The sequence below is a fragment of the Oryza sativa genome, chromosome 1 (assembly GCF_034140825.1).
Source record: "Oryza sativa Japonica Group chromosome 1, ASM3414082v1".
NCBI lineage: Eukaryota > Viridiplantae > Streptophyta > Magnoliopsida > Poales > Poaceae > Oryza > Oryza sativa.
This window is the reverse complement of record NC_089035.1, coordinates 12,774,860-12,797,465: the sequence shown is the minus strand read 5'-3', so window position 1 is coordinate 12,797,465 and position 22,606 is coordinate 12,774,860. Positions and strand designations below refer to the sequence as shown.

The following is a 22,606-nucleotide window of genomic DNA, read 5'->3' as shown; positions in this document are numbered from 1 at the left end:
ATCCGCTGCCGCCGGCCTCGGGTGCAACGGGGTCTCGACGACAACGATGGTGGTGGCAGACTGCATCGCCTATGATGGTGGCTAGGATGGATTTGAGTTAGCGTTTCGACTTTTTTGAACTTATTTTTGTTATTTTTATTTTTGCAAGCGGACGGCTTAACTGACTATGTGCGGAAATCACTTTTTACATGCGGTTGTGCATCCATACCAAAAAATATTGATTTTTATAGACTTCATGGGAAAGCGTCAAAGCGGTTACGCCTGCATACGAAAATCACTTTTAGCCGTATGCAAAAAAATGTTTTTTTATAGTGTTCAGAAACTGTCGGTATACAGCAAAATTGTTTGTCTCTATTTTTTACTTTTTTTATCAGTTATATTTTCGTTATTATATTTAACCATTTTCACATTACTCGGCCGGTAAAAATAAAAAAGAAACGGTCGATCGGGAATTTCTATCACCGTTCTAACCCCTATGCACGATCGATGGGCTTGCGCACAAGCTTCTGCTGCATGTTCAGACTTCAGAGTGGGATGATTTATTGATCGAAAGAGAAGAAAATTGTATTATTGGTTTATTTTCTCTTGTATAATTTCATTGTCAGAATGGACGGTAGAAACTAGAAATGGACGCATCAATCTGAGCCGTCCGTTTCTCATAGATGGGCAGGTAGATAGATGGACACTAACAAAGCCGGCCGGGCACGCACGCATGCTCGCGAACGCGGCGGCGTTGTCAGAGTCAGGCCGTCGGGTAGAAGGGCGAGGTGGCGAGGCCGCAGGTGCCCTGCGGCCACCACACGTCCTTGGCCAGGTACACGTAGCCCTGCTCGCCCCAGTCGCTGCTCCACGAGTTCTTGGCGATCCAGTACTTGTCGCCGCCGATGTTCTCGCAGTAGCCGACGATGGTGACGGCGTGGTTCATCCTCCCGGGGTCGCAGGGGCCCCGGTACACGCCGCCCTTGTAGAACTGGAACTCCGGGGCGCTCGCGTCGATGTACACCGTCACCGGCTGCCTTGCCACGGCGAGGGCCAGCTGCCGCTCGTCGTTGGGCGGCACGGCGGCGAAGCCGGACACGGACGCCGAGTGGTCGGACAGCAGCTTGCCCACGTCGCAGCCGCCCCTGGCGCCCGCGTACGGGTACCTCTCCTCCGACGTGACGCCGCCGCGGGAGGCCACCAGGCCGAGCGCCGTGTCGGAGCGCCCGCCGCCGCACCCGTTGCTCCCGGTGTCGCAGTCCACCATCACCTGCTCCGACAGCGACACCAGCTCGCCGGTCTTGATCCTGTGCAGGCCCTCGATGGCCGCCACCGCCGCGAACGCCCAGCACGACGCTGCCATTGATTTAATTCCAAGTTTCCAACTCAATCAAATCAGCAAGTAATTGAACGAGAAACGCCTAGCATGTCGATGTAGCTTAGCTTACCGCAGGAGCCCTGGAGCTTGACGCCGGTGACGGCGCCGCTGGAGCGCCAGTCGACGCAGCACGGCAGCCACGAGCGCGGCGGGATCGGGCTCGGGCTGGGCGGGGGAGCCACGAACCCGGTGGCGTTGAACCCGGTGAACTGGCGCACGAACTCACCGGAGGCGAGGTCGCCGAAGAGGTTCATGCCGACGAAGGAGTCGGTGACGGTCTGCGGCGCGAAGGCGCCGACGCCGGAGGAGATCTCCGTCTGGCTGCGGAAGGCGCCGATGAAGTCGGTGTTGGCCTTCCACACCTGGTACCGCTTCTCCTGCTCCTCCGGGCACGAGTAGCGCTTCGAGTACTTGGACATCCACTGCGAGAACATGAACCTCATCTCCCTGTCGGACTTGTCGCACGACGGCCGCTGCAGCGGCGGCGGCGGCGGCGGCGGGTTCGCCGCCACCAGTAGGAGTTGCAAGAGGAGGCAAGTGATGGACAAGACAAGCCCGAGGTGAGGCTTGGAAGAAGCCATTTTGGTTAGATTATGTTGTGATCTTGTGTACGTAGTGCGTGCAGCTAATTATGTTTTTCGATGGTAATATGGGATATATGCTGCAGAGCAAGGTTTATATAGACCTCTTGACCATTCGAATTCATTGATGCTTGCTAGTATATTGCTTTCTGACTTGGCAATTGTCGAGTGTGTAGGAGAAGGAAGAAATAATAAAGTTAGTTGGGTCAGTAGGAAGGAGATCAGGGTTTTCAATTTCGATTTCGGCTAAAATTTCAGCCCTTTCGGTAGAACCAAAATTTTGGTAATTTTTGGGCCGAAATTTTCTGAAATTTTAACACAATTTAACTGAATTTGACTAAATTTTGATTAAATACATAAAAATTTGAGAAAAACCAAAAAATTCGGCCAAGATATTGGTATGTCGGGGAGTCCGGAAATTTCGGTAACCGAAATGTCAATCCCTGGGAAGGATGGTTATACGGTAGGACTATACTAGTTGGATGCCCCCATAACAGGAAACATTATTATAGCATAAACAATAATTACGTCTGATTGTAATGATCTTCACAAATTAGTAATAGGAACGGTGAAAAAAATTATTACAAATGTGATAAAACGGCACTTAATAATTCCAAGGTCATCAAGAGGATCAAAGTTTGGAAGTCTACTAAAATATCAAAGTTTGAAAATATAAACACGACCGGTAATTCCTCCATAGTAAAATGAGAGCATTTATGGTGTTTGCGAGATACTTAGAAGTATTGAGAGGTGGAGTAATATGAGCCGTTGATTAAGAGATGGGTAAGGTATGGAAAAAAATTATTGTAATCGATGGCGCAGTGGAGTAATTACTAAGTAAATTGTGGGTATTCTAGTGGATTGAATACTGATTGCATTGATTCGGTACCGTTCAATACGAACAACGTAAATCAGGCATTAATTTAGTTATTGAATAGATCTCATGGAAAAAAACCAGATTGGATCTTTTTTTTCTTCTTCCCCATCAATCCCATTCTTGTTCTAAGGTTAGAACTGGTTCACCAGAATTAAACTGGGCAAGAAGTGTCGACATGGTTGAGGATTCAATATGAGATGAGATCGGTCAGTCAAAGGCTAAGCGAAGCGCGTCAGGTAAAATCTCCTTTACGTAGTTGATTAGTTATGTACGCAGTTCACATATTCCATCGTATATCATGTTCAAATAGAAGCAAGCATGATGAATATTTTGTGTACAGTTCATGTTTTCTAGGGATATATCGATAAAATATTTAACTTAAATTGATTCAAACCTTCGGCGATATTTTAACCAGTCAGGTTCTTGAAACACATTAATAAATCTCTTCTTGAAACAAAATATAAATCTCTAAAAGAATTAAATGAATGAGTTTTGACATGTTCTTTGGAACCGAACATACAACTAGGTAAAACCGCGCAAAGCATAACTTTTACGCCAGTAAATGTGTTATTTGGAACAAAATATAAATATAGAAGAAAGCACGTGCATGCAAACAAGAACAACGAAGAACACAATGTAAATATAGAGAAAACCACGCAAATGAGAACCTATAGGCCACTAATAGGCAAATGACTTAATTGGTACCTATGTGGTACCGATTTAAATTTAGAGACAATTCTACCATTTTCTCTCTACTAGCAAAATTATTTTTTTACCCTTAATACCTAAGTACCTAACCAATACTTAAATACTTTTTACATAGTACCTGTCATTGAGGAGTGTTGGATTTTTACCTATTTTGGAATGCAAACACAGTAAAAGATCTCTAGTAAAATACATGTGTACCTAAATAGAGAACAAAGCATGACAAATTAGTTATAACCGAGTATTTTGCTATGCTAATTGTAATTTGCTGAGGCCCATTGGAAAAAAGAGGATCGTAATTAGCAGTTCTGTATCAGTTAGCTGAATTTCACCCCGAAAATTATTTCCAGTGCTGTTATTTGGAACAAAGGAACGAGCCTCTTGAATTCATATGGAAATGACATTTTCCGAATAATTTAATATTGAGGACATTTAGCATATGGTCCAATCGGATTGCAATTTTTTTACACCCTTCTCCTTCAATTTTTCTCTACCCTTGGCCAATTGAAGCATCCTTCCACTACCCCATAGCACCACATTGGAACCACCCCTATCAGTACTGGTTTGCTCAGATCCAGCATTGGTGAGCCATTTCCCGCCCAACCTATAGCTACGGACATACCATAAGAAATAACCGATACTGATGACGCCTCATTATTGTCGGTTCTTGATTCAAACCGGCACTAAATTTGGGGAGACGTGGGTCATCAGTGCCGGTTATTCGTTTGCCTGGTAGTTTTGACGGGAAATATATAATTGCCGGTTTGACCCAAGAACTGATACTGATGCATAGTTTATATATTGTTCCAGCCCCTCTCCATCTCGTGCTTATCACGAGCTGAATAGGCTGGAGGCTGTTCTGCTACCATGAAGCTAGAGAAGGGGGCAATTTTTTGCTGGTTTTTATAGTATTTTTGGAGATTTGACATGTTTACAAGACAATAAAATATAATATGACGCGTAGATTTCTCATTTCTCTATAATCTTCTATTTTAAACCTAATTTATTTTTTTATATTTGTGAGAAGTAATTAGTATCGATATGGAGCTTAATTAATTTTTTGAGTGGATAATAATGTGACAAGTAATTCCTTGATTGTAGTATGATTGGCAGATTGAACAACTAATACTGCTACTCCCTTTCATCTAAAATCGTACTGAATCTTGTTTAGTTTGAAGCCAATTTTTACCCTACTAAAATCTTGGTAGTGCTAAAACATTGGTAAATTTTGACACTACCAAATTGGATAATATTCAATTTGAACTATTGTGGATAAAATTTGGTAGAAACCAAGCATACACTTGTTATTATTGAAATTACCAAAATTTTAGTAGGGTAATAAATTGGTATCAAACCAAATAAGCCCTAAAAATCATCAGATGATGTATCCCACATGCATGGGCATAATTTGGTTAGCTTATGATTTTAGCGATGTAAGCACTTATCAAATCATTAATTGAAGGATGCATGGATATCTGGTCAGAATATGGTTTGGATGGACTAGGTCGCAGTACATATCTCCGTCCATTTCAAAATGTTTGAAACCGTTGACTTTTTAGTACGTGTTTTTTTTAAGTACATGTTTGACCATTCGTCTTATTCAAAACATTTAAGTAATTATTTATTCTTTTCATATCATTTGATTCATTGTTAAATATATTTTCATGTACACATATAGTTTTACATATTTTATAAATTTTTTTAATAAGACAAACAGTCAAACATGTGTTAAAAAGTCAACGGTGTCAAACATTTTGAAACGGAGGGAGTATATTGGTTCGTGAATAGAAGAATTTGCTTGTAGTTTAATGTGCAAGATAGTAGTATTTGCTTGAGGTTCAGGGGAAACATATAAAAGAACGGAAAAACCTACATGTACAAAAAGAATATGTTACAAACTTAGGTCACGTTTATTTAACGCTGGGAGAGTACTAATGACGTCCGTACGAATGGATCTTGGTAGTAATTAATAGCATAATATTCTGTCGTACTTAAAAGTACTGCGTCAAAGCACGTACAACCAAATGTAAATTCTGTCTGTGCAATGCAAGTGTATAATTAGAACTTCGGCTCCGACTGAAGTACTGTTTCTCTAATAGCACATTCATTTGGCAATATGCTAGTATTTCTTGACTGAGTAACTACATGTATAATCAAGCATATTTTCCTGGTGAAAACAGTGTATATAAGTATATCACGACACATCACAAGAACCAGTAGTATTGCATTGTTGGGCACATGATCATCATCAGTGCCAAGTGGAATTTGAGAGCTCAATTATAATTTTGCTGACCTTACAACACCTTGCTCGCTCGATCGATGTCTTAATTTGTTGTGCAAGTCATTTGCACTGACGTCGTAGATGAGAGTCATGAGACTGAACATTTCAAATCGTGGAGACGATCAAGCGAACATGTCAGAAAATTATATAAACTCCTACTTACCCTCGATCGATCGGGCCTAGGTACACGTTTTAGTACGTAATCTTGTACTGTCCTGTACGACCGTTAATCAGCAGCTTAATTGAAACCATACAAAACACAAATATATGCAAATTAGAAATGCATATATATGATGTGCCTACTTGTCCTGATCCGAGTGGATCGAACGTGACCTTTTGAAACGAATTGGTCGAGTGCATTTTTTTATTTCTTGTCATCGACAAGTAATTAAGTCAAGTACTTAATCGACTTGGGCAGCTAATTCAAGTCATATCATCGTCGAATTTGACTTGGTGTTAATGCAACTAGTTACTCTGCTTGTGCAAGCAGACTGTACGTAATGACAGCCACTCCGAACATTTAGCGAGAAAGTAAGCGCTACGCCTGCGTTTGACATTGCAAATCGTACAAAAGTCATTTCTGCATTTTGATTTACATGCAAATTGCCTTGTTTCGCCTTGAGCTTGCATGAGCATGAATGGTTCAGTGCCAACGTAATAGACAGTACGGTACAGAACATGTCAAATGCAAAGCTAGGTCGTTAATTGGAACGTGCATATCAAAACAGTCAAAGAACAATTTTATGTACCCTAGTTGTACAAGGATAATCATTACTCTAACCATAATAGTCGGATCAAGTCAGACTGAAACTAACTACTTCCATGAAAACATTAACTGTTTTCTTTAGCAACTACTGATCGATACACTTCTGTAAACAATTGAGACGTACGGTTGACGATGAAACAGCTATCAACTGCAAGTACAATTAAGCACTCAAGAGTACAATTAGCCATTGTTAAGATGGCAAAAACCCCTGTGCTATTAGCTAACTAGTAGCTTATATAAAGCCTGGTTCTTTCAGAACCCTAATCACGATAGCTAGCTACACCAGCAGCATGCATGCCAGCATCCAGCATAATTAAGAGTAGCTAAAAGATCAAACATTAACCAAGAGAAACAATTAATATTAGGCATTTATTTAGCTCGAATAATCAAGTGATTAAGTTGGTGACACTTAATTAGGATGGCTAGTAATATTGCAGTCGTCGTCCTGCTCGTGTGCACGTTCATGGCGTTGCAGGCGATGGCGGCGGACGCCTACTACGACAACAACGGCGGGGGCGGCGGCGACGACAGCGTGACGATGCAGATGTTCGAGGAGTGGATGGCCAAGTTCGGCAAGACGTACAAGTGCCACGGCGAGAAGGAGCACCGCTTCGCCGTCTTCCGCGACAACGTCCGCTTCATCCGGAGCTACAGGCCGGAGGCGACCTACGACTCCGCCGTGCGCATCAACCAGTTCGCCGACCTCACCAACGGCGAGTTCGTCGCCACCTACACCGGCGTCAAGCAGCCGCCGCCGGCGACGCACCCGCACCCGCACCCCGAGGAGGCGCCCCGCCCCGTGGATCCCATCTGGATGCCGTGCTGCATCGACTGGAGGTTCAAGGGCGCCGTCACCGGCGTCAAGGACCAGGGCGCCTGCGGTAAGCAAAGTAGCTCGCCGTCGCCGCCGGCCGGCCGCTCGTCGGCGCGCCGCCCGTTGCTCACCGTCTTTTGCCTACGTTGGTTGCAGGGTCAAGCTGGGCGTTCGCGGCGGTGGCGGCGATGGAGGGGCTGATGAAGATCAGGACGGGGCAGCTGACGCCGCTGTCGGAGCAGGAGCTGGTGGACTGCGTCGACGGCGGCGGCGACAGCGACGGGTGCGGCGGCGGGCACACGGACGCCGCGTTCCAGCTCGTCGTCGACAAGGGCGGCATCACGGCGGAGAGCGAGTACCGGTACGAGGGGTACAAGGGCAGGTGCCGCGTGGACGACATGCTGTTCAACCACGCGGCGCGCGTCGGCGGCTACCGCGCCGTGCCGCCCGCCGACGAGCGGCAGCTGGCGACGGCCGTGGCGCGGCAACCCGTGACGGCGTACGTCGACGCGAGCGGGCCGGCGTTCCAGTTCTACGGCTCCGGCGTGTTCCCGGGCCCGCGCGGCACGGCGGCGCCCAAGCCCAACCACGCCGTGACGCTGGTGGGCTACTGCCAGGACGGCGCGTCCGGGAAGAAGTACTGGATAGCCAAGAACTCGTGGGGCAAGACGTGGGGACAGCAGGGCTACATCCTGCTCGAGAAGGACGTCGCATCGCCGCATGGCACCTGCGGCCTCGCCGTCTCGCCGTTCTACCCCACCGTCTAGGTCCTGCAGCTAGCCGGCCACCTCCATCGCCGTCGTGCCGTCCCTAGCAATAATGTGCAAGCCATCCAACTAGTTTAGGTGTTGTTACAGGGTCTGCAAGGTACGTAAAGGTGAAGTAATATGAACCGTTGATTAAGTGAGAGGAATTGTACGGAAATAAAATTATCGTAAACGATGGTAATGGAATAATTAACTAGTAAAAAATGATCATTTTCTTTATGTGAATTAGTGAATACCTTGCTACTTTGCTACATATCATGTTTCCATATAACCATGGAAAGGGGGAACAAATTATAAATCGCATTCCCTTGAAAATGAACAGAGAAATATTATTGTCACATATGAAGGTCCATTTTGGACCTGGATGAAATGAAATGCCACTTTCTCTCTTACTCTCCTATTTTCCTCAACTTGAAAGCTATTAGGATTTTAAGGTAGAGTATCTATCATCAGACTTTGCAGAACTGATCAAACTTGATCTTGGGTCTGGAGTAGTCAGAGCTCAGTATGCCCTTAGCCACAATGGCATTGGCAGCCTCCGTGAGGTGCACACCGTCCCAGCTAACAAACTTTGAGCCGTCGTCGCAGGAGGCATTCTTGTCCTGGCAGCCTATGGTGATGTTATAGTTGTAAGGCGGCCCACCATACCCGCAGCATGTCATCAGCGGCTTATCGAAACCTGAAGAACAGCAGTTGTAAGAAACTGACCGAATCCCCAAATGATTCGACCGAGAATTGTGATTCGGTATGCTCCGTTTGCTTACCGTATTTTGTGCGGTTCGCAATGAGGTCGTACTTGAGAGGGAACAGATCGGTGTAAACGATAGTCGCATCTTTCATCTGCGTGCTCAACTGATCGCAGAGGCTGCCCAGCGCTGCGTTGAATGTGACTGCAGCTCTGTTGTAGGTCTTAAGGCAACCATTTGAATCAAGATCGCTGTCATTCTTCCGAGGAATGGAGAGCTTCTGAGGAAGGCAGCCAAGAGCCCCTGTTCCATGAACCCAGAAGTTCCGGCTCCCATTGTCATACAAAGTCTGCATTTTGACAGAAGGTAGAAAGTTCTGTTAATCTGGCATAGTATGTGGTACATAATCTTGGTTCACAGAAGGGGGAAAAAAATAAAAACCTGGATAGCATCCTTGATCTCATCAAGTATTGGAGGGAACCTTGCAACTACTTGATCATAAGACAAGTAGGACAGAAGAGCATTAACATCATTTTGTCCGATATCTATCATGTATAGAGCATTTCGGAACCCTTCAGCATCGACTGGACCAGGTAGACCTGAGTATAACCAAAAAAAAAAAAATTGCTCATTGCAAAACCAAGGCCTTGTGCAAACATGGTGCACGTAATATTTGAGCTTCAAGTACAGCAACATTTCTGAAATTTGTTCTATTAGATATGAGGGGAAGATAAACAACAAACGAACCTTGACTGATGAGTTCTAAGGATCTGTCTCTGAAGAACAAGAATTGTTTCACCTGTATGTGCAATGAAAAAAGAGTATCCCGTGGTAATGTCGCTGAACCGGCAATGGCAAAATTTGCACCATTACTGTAGTCAGAACCCAATGCCTTCAGGTACGGACTCAAATAACCTATGTTTAAACTTTCACCTGGATGCATTTTGGTCATCCATGGACACAATATTAGTAAAAGGCCAAACAACTATATCCACCAAACTTGACATATATAAATCATAGAGGTATGAAATTTCAGAGATGCAAACAACTGAACTAGATGGAAGTATAGATGCTATTTAAATACAGTGTTAGTCGTAACAAAGTCATTTTCTGCAGTGGCACATGCAGAACAGGATTCGACAATCAGGCAACTCATGAATGATGTGCAAACTTGGGCAGAAGATTTTAGCAACTACTGGAAGAAAGAAGATTTCTAGCCAATACTATCTGATTAGGTAATTAGCTAATTAACTCAACGCCACCTGTGAGTACACCACATCTCTTCAGAAATGACATGCTACTACAATACCATAAACAATTAAACAATTTAAGATTAGTGGCTTATATCTTCCTATACAAGTACCGACATGCTGTTCATTTTGGTCATCCGGTACTTTCTGCAAAAGAACAAAGCTTAAGATAGGATGTATTTGCAGATAACGGAAGGACATTATAGGATCTTGTCAAATAATCACAGTCCATCTCAATTGCAACAACTGGACACTCAGTCAAAAGGAAGTGTGCCTTGACAAAGATAGAAAGGCGAAAATTACACACTCTTCGGTCTTCACTAGTTTCTCAAGGAAACCAACCGGCTTTCGGCTCTTTTTTCACTAACAGTCTGAATGCCACCAGGTGATGCCAAAGCTTCCTCCTCACTCGACGAAAAGCACAAGCACTGAATGTTCACATCAAAAGTCTTAGGCATTTAGTAATTAGTATCAGTACCTAGCCTTTTGCCATCCTTGGCTAGTTCTCTTTACAAAGCTTGGATGCTCACGCGCAAGCAAAGGCAAAGCACTCCATTTATTGGAAGTGGTGTAGGGCAAGGAGGTTCAGAAAAAGACATGCTCCCATGTCAAAAGAAAGAACAGCTGGGCTGTGAGTGACCATGGATGTCCTGGTGTTCACAAGGACAGGGGGATTGAATGAACACATGAAAGGCAGGGACCCCCAACCGACCAACTAATCTCGCAGCAGTCCACATGATGTGTGTGAGATGGATATTTAGTGCTTCGTAGCTAAGCCGTCCAAGATATGCAATTAAGTTCAGGCTTCAGCAGCAGTACTGAATTTACTCATACGGTACTGGAGAAATGGAGAGTGGAGAATCCTGCAGCTTAGAAAGGAGTTGCCTTTCGGAAATGGCAAGATGGCCAGTGCCCTGAGTGTGTGAAACAAATTTCTCCATTGTACGAATTTAAGGTTAATCTGGATGAAATAATTTGTGCTTCGGTGTTCTCATGCAAAATTCGTGCAAAAAAATTTGCGCCAAACACATGCTCTCAAGAAATGTTCGAAGTGAGAAAAGAGTCAGTCCAAGATCCAATGTGGATTTCACGACACCAGTCAGTTCAGTGGGAATGTGTTTTTCTCACTGAAAAAAAATAAACTGTTTGTTTTCTAATTTACTGAAGAGCAATGCCTTCTCACTGAAATTGTGGAAAGGTATGTTTCTCTCAAGTGCAAAAATCGCAAGAAACGCAGCTACTACTACATTCAAGCAAAGAGATGGTTATCGAAGAAGGCGAAGAGAAGAGAGAACTCGACGAATGCAAAAGCTACAGGAGCAGGAAGGGAGGAACAGGAAGGAAGGTGAAGATTAACTGACAGAGGAAGTCGATGGTGAGGCGGCCGTCGCAGAACCGGCCGGTGGGGTGGTGGAAGAAGGCGCGGCCCTCCGGCCGCCTGATGCGCCACCCCATCGCCGCCGCCATCCCGCCCGTGTCCGAGTTGGAGTCCCCGAAGTTGAACACCACCGGCCGCGCCCCGCCCCGGCAGCTGAACCCCGCCGCCGCCACCGTCGGTGCCACTGCTGCCACCACCACCACCGCGCTCCATAATGTCAAGAACGCGCTCGACCTCGCAGCTGCCGACATTGGATGACGATGACGACGACGACGAGCTCTGTCCATGGCCATGTGCCCCCACTACTACTCCACACTGCTGCTCTGCTGCGCTGTTTCCCTCTCTCTTGATGGAGTAACTCGGTGCAGTGGTGTACTGGGAATCGGATGGGATTCTGTGAGGGCAGCACAGCATATATGCCGGTGTGGGGATGGGGGGATGCTGCTGCTGCTGTGACTGTGCTTGTGGGGGCGCGCGGTAAAATGGGTGGTGGTGTAGGGTAAAACTCGAGTAGATTTCTTCGTGTTTTACTGCCAGTTTTACTCGACGAAAAATCGCTACCAGGAATGGTTAAGATGGCTAAACATTATTGGTTAACGGTAATGGTTCTCGAATCAGGTTTGATAGTACAGTCATTAGTGGTCTGATTTTGTTGATGGATGTCGTATCTCCGAGACAGCGGTGGTTTAGTGGTGATGGTGGACATATTGGACCATATCTAGGGACGGCAGCGAATCCAAGTCCAAGCGTCCAACCCACCTTGCCGAGACGCCTAAAATATAAAATATAAAGGGAAATGCTACGGGACACTATCTCGTTTGGGCGTGATGATATCTTTGAACTATTATCTAATACATGATAAGTATCAACTCATACTTTGATCAGACAGAATGATACCTCTCTAATGTACCTCTCAGGTATCATTCCGTTTAAACGGGATACCGTCGAGTAGCATTCCCCTAAATAAAAGTTAAATTTTCTCTTTTTTTTTTCTCTCCATTCACACCACGTACTTTCTCCGTCTCTTTGGGTTGGCCACGTCACGAATTCCCTTGCCAAGGGTGAGAAGAAGGAGAATGTTGCCCATGGATTTGGTTCTCAGCCGACTTGATCACCACCAACACAGTCTCCGTTTCCAAAATTAAGAAACGTTATTACTGCATGAGAACACAATCTCATTTTTCTTTAACCTTCTTCCTTTTAGCACGTCGGCCGTCGGCTGGGGCCTGATTGGTTGGTTGGCACTTAATTACTTGGGCGATTCTGTTTCGGTTTCAAGAAAGCTTGCAAGTGCACGTGAACCGGCGCTTGGCATGGCACGTCATACGTATGGAGTGCGACAGTGCGCCGTATCCTTTCTTCTTCTTCCCCTTTTGTGCGTGACGGCATCTGTAAAGTAAAAACAGACGCAGTGAGTGGCGGTAAGGGGTAAATTGATCCGGATCCACCTTATGACGTGTATTACCGTATGATGTGTGTATGTACTCGTGTGTCGGTGTGTGCGCGTGAATTGAAGTTGCACTGTGTGTACTAGTCGTGCTTTAACAATTTTTGCCGGTGGAAGAACTGAAGAAGGCCTTGCAGCCCATGGATCGTGAGGAGTAGTTGGAAGTTCAGGCCCATCTCGAAACAAAGCATGACTTGCATAAGCTAGAGCTTAGGCTGATTAAGGCTTTTTTTTTAAGTTTATAAGCCAGTCATAGCAAAAAAGTCTAAGGCTCTCTTTTATTTAAGTTTATAAGCCAGCTTATAAACCAATAAGTTTAAACCTAACAAAATAAGTTTAAACCTAACAAAGAAGCAGTTTTTTTTCGGCTTTTCTGGCTTACCCCAAAATGGAATAATTGTCCGCAAGTAAGCCACTCTTACACTATAAAGCCAAAAGCTAGGTTATTGAATTTTTTTTTTTGCTTATATGGCACTACTGCAAAACCATTTTTCATAGTACCATCCATTTATTTTTACTGGCGGGTTTAATGAACACATGTTTGTAAAGATACTTGAGAGGGATTCCGGTCACTGACCGCCGTTGGCTATCACTTAAGAAATCTGCTTGCAAAAGTACATCTATTTTTGCAAGTGGATCTCTTAAGTGATAGCCAATGAAAATCGGATTTCATTGTCAGCGGTTAAGGAGCACTGACTGTAAAAAAAAAGAACTACTCGGACTTCACCTCCTCCTTCACCCCATCTCAACCCCTCTGCCACCCTCGCAGCACCAGCCTATCCTCATCCTCCTTCTCCTCCTCTTCCTCTCAACAGCGACGACGAACTGTGACGAAGACTCGAGGGGCGAGGGTAGCGGACCTGGCCACCGGAGGGCCGCAGACCGCGGAACCGGCCGCGGAAGGGGTGTGGGTAGCGGATCTATGACCAGGAGTGGCGCGGGCGGCAGGCAACAATGATGACGGTGGAGGGGACGGATTCGACGGTGACGGTGCTCGGGACCGCTAGATCCGCCTTCACAATAGTGAAGAAAAGGGTGGTCGAGGTAAAAGAGGTGGATCCGGCGGCCGCTGCCACGACGACAGCGGCTGCTACCATGACGACCACCGAGCCTCAAGAAGGTTCTAGTGGCTCCAACCCCCTCCCCTCTTCTAGATCCGGCAGGCAGTGGCTCGGAGCTCGGGTGGTGGATCCAGAGGCTCGGGATGGTGGGGTCGCCACAGGTGGTGGAGCTCGGTCACAGGAGGCGGGTGGCGGATTCGGTGATGGCTCAGGCACGGCGGCGCATCCGAAGGCGGAGCTCAAGCGTGGGTGGCGGATTTGGGTTTTTTTTTTTTGCTCGAAAATAATTTTTCCTGGTGGTCAGCTTAACCTAGCTACTTAATTTTCACAAGCGGTGAAGATGGTTAATTCTCACTTGCATTTAGTCGCTGGCGGCAGCGTCAGCCGTCGTAGAAAACGTAAACGGGCTGTCAGGAAAAATCTATTTTGTAATAATGTGAGGTAGATGTAGGACTCCACCTTTAAACTTAGCACTTTAAATCCACCAACTTATAAATCATATAAGCCAAAAAGTTAACTTAAAAGTCTAAACCAATAGGCCTAAGCCTAAATAAAGAGAGCACAAACAAACAAACAGTTTTTTCATTTAGCTTTTTTAAAGTCATAAACCACTCCCTACACTGTTAAGCCAAAATCTAGGTTGGAGAAGTTTTTTTTTTTGGCTTAGTGAGATGAAGATATGACTCTACCATTAAACTTAGGACTTCAAATCTACCGGCTTATAAAAAATCTCACTCCAAATTTTCAATGAAAAATATTGTTTGCATAGACTAAAAAAATAGTGTTAGAAGAGCGAACTGAAATATTTTTAATAGTTTATAGTGTAAAATGAACCAAAAGTTAGTCTAGGGAGTTAAGTAATCCACTGGAGTAGTTCAGGGGAGTAATATGAACATCACACTTGATTCACGATAAACCAGCAGCCAATACCCGTGCTAAATTAGTAAAACCAGCGCTGGCTCTGAGTCATAGCCGATGGCTCACTAGATAACCTAACACACGTTAAGTTGGACCACATCACCAACGTGAGCCAGACGATCCACTAACTCCCACACATACGAGCGAGGCAAGGCAAAGCAAGTAGCGACACCATAAACTCCTCCTCTGATCCTTCCTGCTGCGTTGCTCCCCTCGCTATTGCAACGCCGGAACCTCCCCCTTCTTCCTCCTCCTCTATCCCTCAGCCATGAGGTGTTGGGTTCAGTCCCACATCGGTAATTGATGATGGGGAGCACGACTTTAAAAATGGGGGCGGTTCTTATCCATCAGACTAATTTTTTTGAGGGCGATTCTCACCTATCAGACTAGTTTTTTGGGTTGGAGCTGCGCACTCTAACAAGAGGAAGCAAAACCAATTCAATTCGTTGGTAGGGAGAATGGAGCCGCCAGATCTAACGACCGTAGCCTCCCCTCCAGTGGACCTCTCCATCTGTACCCATTGACCCCCCCCCCCCCCCCCGGCGTTCTCTTTAGAATTTTCGCAAGTAGATGTATATCCACACCCTACAAATAGGGAAAGTAGATATATACCCACACACCCTACAGGTAGGGATGAAAATGATCATAATTGGTAGAATCTCTTCAGAAAAGACATTTGCTCGGTAAAAATGGATTATATTTATCAATTTAACTATTCAATACCGACCACAATTCGGCACCGAAAGAAATTAGAAAAAAAGAATGAGATTTTATATATTGCTAGAAACACCTATGGTCAGAAATAATATCTGTATGCAAAAACGACGCTCGGTCGGTCAGAACGTCGGGTATTTTCATAACCATTTTCGTCCCTACCTACATGAACATCTCCTGGAACAAGTATAGTAACAAAACATAAACATGCAATCAAAATGCTGTGCACCCCCATCATTTTCCTGATCAATTATTAAAAGAATTACACTTCCACACACACACATGTTACATGTTTGATGATATATGTAAAGCTAAAGAGGCCCACCCCCACAACAACACACTCTCAGTTTGGTGGTCCATCCTATCAGTCACACTACCTTCCCCATCCTCTGATCGTGAGCTCCACACAAATGTGAGCTCACCACCAAAGCTTAGCCAAAGCCAGCTGCTCGATCGATCCACTAATAATTCTTTCTGCAGCTTGCATTGGTTGTCTCTCTTGTCTGGTTGATCCACCAAATCAAAGGAGAGACATTGTAGCAGCAAGAGATCGATAAGGCTTAGCCGTCGTTGGGTACGGCGGTGGAGTTGACGAGGCTGGCGAACCTGACCGGCGGCGTGGAGTACTCGCCGGTGAGCACCCTGGCGGCGACGATGGCGTTGGCGGCCTCGGTGTAGTGCACCCCGTCCCAGCTCGCGAACCTGGCGCCCATGTCGCACAGCTCCATCTCCGCGGACATGCACATCTTGAAGTGGTTGTAGTTGTAGGGCGGGCCGCCGTTGCCGCAGCACGCCATGAGCGGCCTCTCGATGCCGTGCAGCGTGTGGTTCGCCACCAGGTCGTACTTGGCGGCGTACACGTCGGTGAACACCACGGCGGCGTCCGCCATCCGCTGCCGGAGCCGCCGGCACGCCGCGCCCAGCTGCGCGTTGAACTCCCTCGCCGCCGCGTTGTACGTCTTGAGGCACCCGTTGCCGTCGAGGTCGGAGTCGTCGTCGCGTGGGATCGACAGCTTCTGCGGCAGGCACCCCAGCGCCCCCGTCCCGTGCACCCAGAACTTCCGCCCACCGTGCCCGTACAACGCCTGCATCCACCACGACGTTAATTGTGTCATTAAGCTAATAAAAATACTACAAAACGGTATACCGTTTAGCTGATGTTATGATGACGTCATCATGATATCTAAATACCAGATCTGGTATATATGAGTATCGTGTTTGATACCTTGATGTGGTATCTATGATACCATACTAACGTCAACACGTAAACATTTCATTGGAATTAATGGTATAGCATTCTATAGTAGCCCAGTGAAACTAATTATAAGCTCTATTTAGAGATTAAGATTCTACTAAGAAATAGCTGGTTGGTAGTCAATATCTAAAAATATGGAGAAGCTGACTTTTAGCTTATTTTTTTAATACTATTAGGTAACTAGAGGTTTTGAGAGAAGCGGTAGTTACTAAAACCTCCCCTAAATAGTACCCTAATCATCAACCAAATGACAAAATAATCGGATCATGATAAAGAGAATTGAGCTTGCCTCGATGGTGTACTTGATGTGAGCAACAATGGTGGGGATCTTGGCAAGAACTTGGTCGTAGGGGAGATTCATGTAGGCAGCGAGATCGTTCTGCCCGATGTCGATGGTGTAGATGGCGTTTCGGAATCCGTCGCGATCGATCGGTGTTCGCACGCCTGCATCAAACCCCCAACAGACAAGTGAGCTGGTCAGGACATGTTTGCAATAGTTTTTCTCTTTCTTTTTTCGTACGTGCAATCATTTACATTTTGTTTTGTTTTTGTCAGGAAGATTCTCTTCAATTTGTCTTTTGTATATGGTTCAAGAAGAGAGTACTGGAAATGTTTTGTAGGACAGCTGAGCAAATTGAATATGGGCCATATGATAGATTTTACTCCATCCGTCTCAAAATAAATACAGTTTTAGCATTGTTTATGTCCAACGTTTGACCGTTCGTCTTATTTGAAAAAAGATTATGGTTAGTATTTTTATTGTTATTAGATTATAAAACATGAATAGTATTTTATGTGTGACAAATTTTTTTAATATTTTTTATAATTTTTTCAAATAAGACGGATGGTCGAAACGCTGAGCACGCATATTTATAGCTACAGTTATTTTGGGACGGAGGTAGTATGTGCAATGTCATATCCAAGCTCAGAATTAATTTGGAGATGTAGCTTACATTTGTTTATGCTTAAGTCAAGGCTCAACAGAAAGCAAATTAATTTTTGAATCATAATTATGTCCACAACAACTAAGTAAGCTCTACCATTTTCCCTCCAAAAGCGACATCAGCCTCCAAATATACAATTTCCCAATTAGATTTTGGTACACAATTTATCATCGTTTTTCTTACTGTGATCTTACTGATTCTTCAGTGCAGCAAGGTAGGGAATCAAAATGTGGCCGGGCATGACTGATTTGACAGACCTTGGTTGATGAGTTCGATGGATCTGGTTCTGAAGTAGAGGAACTGATGGAGCTGGACGTCGAGCGAGAAGGTGGATCCTCCGGGCGTCGCCGTGGAGCCGCCGATGGCGAAGTTGACGCCGTTGCTGAAGTCGGAGCCCAGTGACTTCAGGTACGGGCTCAGATGAGGCGTGTTCAGGCTTTCACCTGCATATATGCAAATGGTTACATCACCACCAAATTAAAAACACCGCCTATGTCTGAATTGTCAATTTGTGAGGTGTCCCTCCTGCCTATTTCAGAGGAGGAAAAAAAAAACAGAGTAGGTGTGAGTGTGCAGCCCCAAATTTCCTAAATGAATTTTACTAACTTGAACCGTATTTAATAAATTCAGATAGTTTCAAATTTTGTCGGAAGAACACTTCACATGTCGGAAGAACATCCCCAAATTTGTGTATGTGATGTGCATCGTGGAATCGACGAAATGTGAAAAGAAAAGGAAAAAAAGAAGAAAGGTTGATTTATTTTGGGTGCCGCGGTATCTGGAAAAGTCTCCTGCTACATTTACTGGGGCAGATTGTGCAGAGGACCGGGCCGTGTGCCATTGATGTCTCGCACCAATAATTTTGGGCACTGGACGTCGCCCCCACAACCACTTGCCACTGCAGCTCAGCCTCAGCTCCCGTTGCTGCAGACGCTGTAGGAATCGCTTTACTATTTCTTGTGATTCCGCTTTGAGTAGCAGTGTCACATCTCATCAACTTTTGTTAACTTCACCTCGACCCCCATCCCTTTCCCCTCTTGCTTTCCCTGCGGTTTCGGCAGTTGGATAATACTTGTACTCGTATTTGTTACTCTCTCTCTCTCTCTCTCTCTTATTTTTTTTCATCAAGAAAACTGCGGCTTCGGTTTGTTTTCAGTTCAGAAACTGGAAGAAGTTCTCATATTTCTTTCTTCTCTTTTTTTGGCTGTAAATCAATGTACTGTAGGAGTTTGACTGCGGTGAAATTGAAGAGGGTGAAGTAGTAGAGTGATGGTGAGTGGGAGTGGCATTGTGGCAAAAGAGAGAGAGAGACTGACAGATGAAGTCGATGACGAGGCGGCCGTCGGAGATGCGGCCGGTGGGGCGGCGGAAGTAGGTGCGCCCCTCCGGCAGCGCGATGTTCAACCCCATCGCCGCCGCCATCCCGCCGGTGTCCGAGTTGGAGTCGCCGAAGTTGAAGATCACCACGCGAGAGGGAGACCGCCCCCCGCCGGCGCCGCCACCACCCGTCGTCGCAGCAGCGCTAGTACCAGTGCCACCGACGGTGGTCGCCGCCGCCCCAGCTGCGGCAAGGCTAGCGCCGTCGCCGTTGCCCCAGAAGCCGTAGCCGACGGCGGCCACGGCGGCGGCAGTAGGCGTGTACCTGAGGCAGGCGAGGAGCACCACCGCCGTCACCCCGCCCAGCACCACGTAGTACTGCAGCCGCAGGCTCATCACCTTGCCGCCGCCGCCACCGCCGGCGGTCACCAACCCACTCGTCATATTGTCGCCACAACGTCAACCGAAATGCGGCGAAGCGGCGGCGAGGGAGGCTACCAAAAGCCTCCTCCTGCTCTCCGGGAGCTCACTTGTCGTGGAGCTAGGTAGCTATAGCTACTTCTAGTTGGAGACAAGAAAGAGGTAGAGAGAGAGAGAGAGAGAGAGAGGAGGAGGAGGAGGAGGAGAAGAAGGTGGAAAGGTGATGTGAGGGCGTACGCGCGCGGCGGCCGCGTGGTGGAAATGTAATGGAGGCGAGGCGAGGTGAGGCGCGAGGAGTCAAAAAGAGATGGGATTTGTGAGGGGGGGGGGGGGGGGGGGTTGGTGGCGGGGAGGCTTTCGCCGCGCGGTGGCCGGAACGGCGACGCTGCATCGGCCGGGGCTGGCTGGCTGGCTGGCTACTGGATTCTGCACATTTTAGTCCTTCTAGAAACATGTATTTTACAAATAGACCTTTAGATTGGGGAAATCCTTATTCTTCGCACGCACGCTTCCTAGACTACCAAATAGTATATATTTTTTTAAAAAAAAAACTAGAAAGTTATTTTTGAAAATCATATTAATCTATTTTCTAAAAAGTTAAAATAATCAATAATCAATAGCCAATGGTTCATCTTGTTTTACGTTTTTTTTTTCTTCCTCTCAAACACACGCTTATTAAAGATATATCCTTGTTCGACATGTTATCACTGCCTCGGGGCAAGTCAATTTGGTGCCAACCTCCGCCGTCTAAGGTTTTTTCTACTACCATTCTCCCATCATATTGATTTATGGTTAATTTTTTTTTATAAAAATGGCATTTTTAGAACTATAAAAAAGCATATGAACATATTTTCCTCTGTCCTTAAAAGACTAATTTCTGGTTATGAATCTAAACATGGTTTATGTCTAAATGTGTGACCTTTTTTTTACTGAGAGTGTGTGCTTCATTTCTATAATTTTTTTATTTCAAAAACCTTAATATGGAGAAGTTTGTTGGTCCCTTCATTCTTCCAATTTATTGACTTTTTCAGAACTTGACACCGGATTAATACGATTTAGCGATTTATCTAAAATGAATTAGGATATATTGATTTGTCAGTTCTCTCGCAATCTAACAACACAAATCAATAGGAAGAAGAGAAAGGGAATTTGTTCCAAGGTGGCGGAGACCGGTGTCACCTTAATTGGCGTCGAGACATTCCACCTTGGGCTGTGTTTAGTTCACACAAAAATTGGAAGTTTGGTTGAAATTGAAACGATGTGACGGAAAAATTGGAAGTTTGTGTGTGTAGGAAAGTTTTGATGTGATGGAAAAGTTAGAAGTTTAAAGAATTATTTTGGAACTAAACACGGCCTTGGTACCAATGTCTCTAGCACGAGTTAGAGATCTATGACTACGATTAAGTTTTTTAGGGCCTATTCGCAAAATGTTTTCTAGAAAAGACTAAGGGCCATTTTGGATTGGAGCCAAAATGTGACCTTAATTTGTTGGTATCTTGAATAGTGATAGTGTATATTTGAATTGTAGCCAAATTATTGGTAATGCCTATTAACAATTTGGCACTAATCTAGACTTTCTTCTCTCTATCATCAATATTTGGCTTTAAATTGGTAGCAATTCAAATATGTACCATACATCTCTACCCTACTAAAAAATTGATAGTGCCAAAATAGACTAAAAGTGTGGCACTACCAAAGATTTGGTAGGGTAAAGAAACAAACAGACCCCAAAATGTCAAATCCAACGGTGGCTGGCTCGAATGCTCGATCAGTACTGGTAGGTGGCGATGGTGTCATATATCGAGCCGCATGGCGACACACGGCCCCGGCGTGCATGTGTACGGGCATTAGCACCGACTCGATCGATCACACGCACTGGGGTATCCATGATGCTACTACGGATCATCGTATGATACTACTACTGGATATGTTTGTGATTTGTCGGTCTCGATCGCTTTTAGTAGTGGGGAAGGGAGAGTTGATAATGAGGGGTTTTGCATTGCCCGGTACCACCGTTTTAATTCGTGTGTTGTGTGGCTATTGATTGATGGATCGCTGTCTGCTTCTGTACGTAGCTGTGGCGTAAACTAGGGGAGAGTAATTAAAAAGACCGTGCGCGTGCGTGGCAACGCCTAGCTTGTTTAATTTGCAGCTTCATCAGTTTTCTCCTTTTCCTTTCGGCGATTTATTGCGGGTACGGATGAATCGATCTAGTGGGAATGAGAAAAATTTGGAGGAATTTTGCTGGATTATTGGAGGAACCGAAGGAATTTCACCAGAATTTTAGAGGAATCAAATCTGTTTTCTGTGAAATTCTTATTAAATTCCTACGTTCGGTAGGAGCACTCAAGTTTTTTCTCGCATTTTCTCACAAATTCATAGGTGACTGGTCATCTAACAAAGGCATGTTTTTTGAGAAGGGAGTTGATGGGAAGAGTTCAATTTCATAGAATTCGAAACCTGGCCGAAACAACCATGAATATCGAGCAATTTTGGGTGATTTGATCCTCTACACGCAAATTTGACGAGGAGAAGATGCATGACGCATACTGCCTCTTTTTGTGCATGTCACTCATGGCAACCCTAGAAAACATGTACTCCCTCCGTTCCATAATATTACAACATAAGATTGGATGTGATGTTTCATAGTACAATGAATCTGGACATGCATCTGTCCAGATTCGTTGTACTATGAAACGTCCCATCCAGTCCAAGATTTTAATATTATGGGACAGAGGGAGTACGTTTGAAGCGGTGGATTATTATTGCGGATTGTCTAATTAAATAGTTATCTAAGCAATACAGATTAATAAGAGAGACGTTTGCTGGGAGTACGTGGAGCAAATAATTTGCAGTAATTATAATTCAATAAAGTGAACGGAGTTGTGATTTGGGAAGATCAAGTGCGAGCGGACCAAAGAAAACGGTGACCACTGTGCAGTGTGCACCACACAACACCTACACACGTCCGTGACGACCCATCGCAGCGCAGGTTGCGCGGTCGCGGCCTCAACTTCAACCGATGGATGCGTGGGTGCCGCCCCGACGGGCGACAGGTATAAATTAGA

The 22,606-nt window shown here is 45.3% G+C and overlaps 4 protein-coding genes across 4 annotated transcripts; 1 reads left to right on the top strand and 3 right to left on the bottom strand.

Annotated features, from left to right (window-relative positions):
• Positions 1–643: 643 nt before the first annotated feature.
• LOC4326834 (senescence-specific cysteine protease SAG12) lies at positions 644–1,938 on the bottom strand. The gene is made up of 2 exons (XM_015788187.3): positions 1,428–1,938; positions 644–1,335 (listed from the first exon to the last, which is right to left on the bottom strand). Exons 1-2 carry the CDS (start codon positions 1,936–1,938, stop codon positions 743–745), a joined length of 1,104 nt encoding a protein of 367 aa, XP_015643673.1. The 3' UTR covers positions 644–742.
• A 4,891-nt stretch (positions 1,939–6,829) lies between these two features.
• LOC4326833 (senescence-specific cysteine protease SAG39) lies at positions 6,830–8,360 on the top strand. Its single transcript, XM_015769571.3, has 2 exons — positions 6,830–7,448; positions 7,538–8,360. Exons 1-2 carry the CDS (start codon positions 6,986–6,988, stop codon positions 8,146–8,148), a joined length of 1,074 nt encoding a protein of 357 aa, XP_015625057.1. The 5' UTR covers positions 6,830–6,985; the 3' UTR covers positions 8,149–8,360.
• Positions 8,361–8,429: 69 nt separating this feature from the next.
• Positions 8,430–11,850, bottom strand: LOC9271433 (GDSL esterase/lipase LIP-4). Its single transcript, XM_015769562.3, has 5 exons — positions 11,446–11,850; positions 9,582–9,767; positions 9,276–9,433; positions 8,913–9,183; positions 8,430–8,827 (listed from the first exon to the last, which is right to left on the bottom strand). Exons 1-5 carry the CDS (start codon positions 11,753–11,755, stop codon positions 8,598–8,600), a joined length of 1,155 nt encoding a protein of 384 aa, XP_015625048.1. The 5' UTR covers positions 11,756–11,850; the 3' UTR covers positions 8,430–8,597.
• Positions 11,851–15,810: 3,960 nt separating this feature from the next.
• On the bottom strand, positions 15,811–19,937 carry LOC4326986 (GDSL esterase/lipase At1g09390). Its single transcript, XM_015772911.3, has 4 exons — positions 19,118–19,937; positions 18,059–18,244; positions 17,147–17,301; positions 15,811–16,687 (listed from the first exon to the last, which is right to left on the bottom strand). The coding sequence occupies exons 1-4, from the start codon at positions 19,560–19,562 to the stop codon at positions 16,163–16,165; spliced, it is 1,311 nt and encodes a 436-aa protein (XP_015628397.1). The 5' UTR covers positions 19,563–19,937; the 3' UTR covers positions 15,811–16,162.
• Between the last annotated feature and the right edge of the window lie 2,669 nt (positions 19,938–22,606).